General features: G+C 62.6%; 1 protein-coding gene across 1 annotated transcript in view; it reads left to right on the forward strand.

The window, feature by feature from the left end:
- Position 1: 1 nt before the first annotated feature.
- SPEF1 (sperm flagellar 1) overlaps positions 2 to 780 on the forward strand; it is a gene marked incomplete at its 5' end in the record, with an annotated part of 3,094 nt that continues 2,315 nt past the window's right edge. Inside the window, one exon of the mRNA XM_017737375.1 lies at positions 2 to 234. Coding sequence (XP_017592864.1) covers positions 2 to 234 — 233 coding nt within the window. The remainder of the gene's footprint in view (positions 235 to 780) is intronic.

The following is a 780-nucleotide window of genomic DNA, read 5'->3' on the forward strand; positions in this document are numbered from 1 at the left end:
TGCTGCGACTGCGGCGCCGGTGGTGGGCACTGTGGGGACACGGCGGGGTGGCACCGGGAGGCCGGGGCGGGGTGTCTGTCGCTGGTGGTGCCACCCGCAGCGTGTCCCCGCTGTCCCCGCAGTGCTGGCAGCCGAGGTGGTGAAGTTCTTCTTCCCGTCCCTGGTGGAGCTGCACAGCTTCGTGCCCACCAGCTCCACGGCGCAGAAAGTCGCCAACTGGGGCCACCTGAACAGGTAGGGACAGGTGCCACCTCCTCCGTGTGACCCCCCCCTACGCGGGGTGTCCCCACAGTGTCCCCACCTGTCCTGTGGGCAGTGTCCTCATGCTCGCCACGGTCCGGCAGCTCTGTGTGCCCACAGGGCCACCCTGCGTGCCACACTGGCGGTTGGTGTCCCCCCGTGTCCCCGTATCCCCCGGTCACCTCCCCAAGGGGCTTTATTGATCCCATCCCAGTGTCCATATCCCACCCCACTGTCCATATCCCATCCCACTGTCCATATCCCACCCCAGTGTCCATATCCCGTTCCCAATGTCCATATCCCATCCCGGTGTCCATATCCCATCCCCAGTGCCCATATCCCATCCCAGGTGTCCATATCCCGTTCCCAATGTCCATATCCCATTCCCAGTTTCCATATCCCATCCCAGTGCCCATATCCCAACCCAGTGTCCATATCCCGTTCCCAATGTCCATATCCCATTCCCAATGTCCATATCCCATCCCAGTGTCCACATCCCATCCCAAGTGTCCACATCCCACCCAACTGTCCATATCCCTC

The sequence above is a fragment of the Corvus brachyrhynchos genome, unplaced genomic scaffold (genome assembly GCF_000691975.1).
Source record: "Corvus brachyrhynchos isolate BGI_N302 unplaced genomic scaffold, ASM69197v1 scaffold85, whole genome shotgun sequence".
Lineage (NCBI taxonomy): Eukaryota > Metazoa > Chordata > Aves > Passeriformes > Corvidae > Corvus > Corvus brachyrhynchos.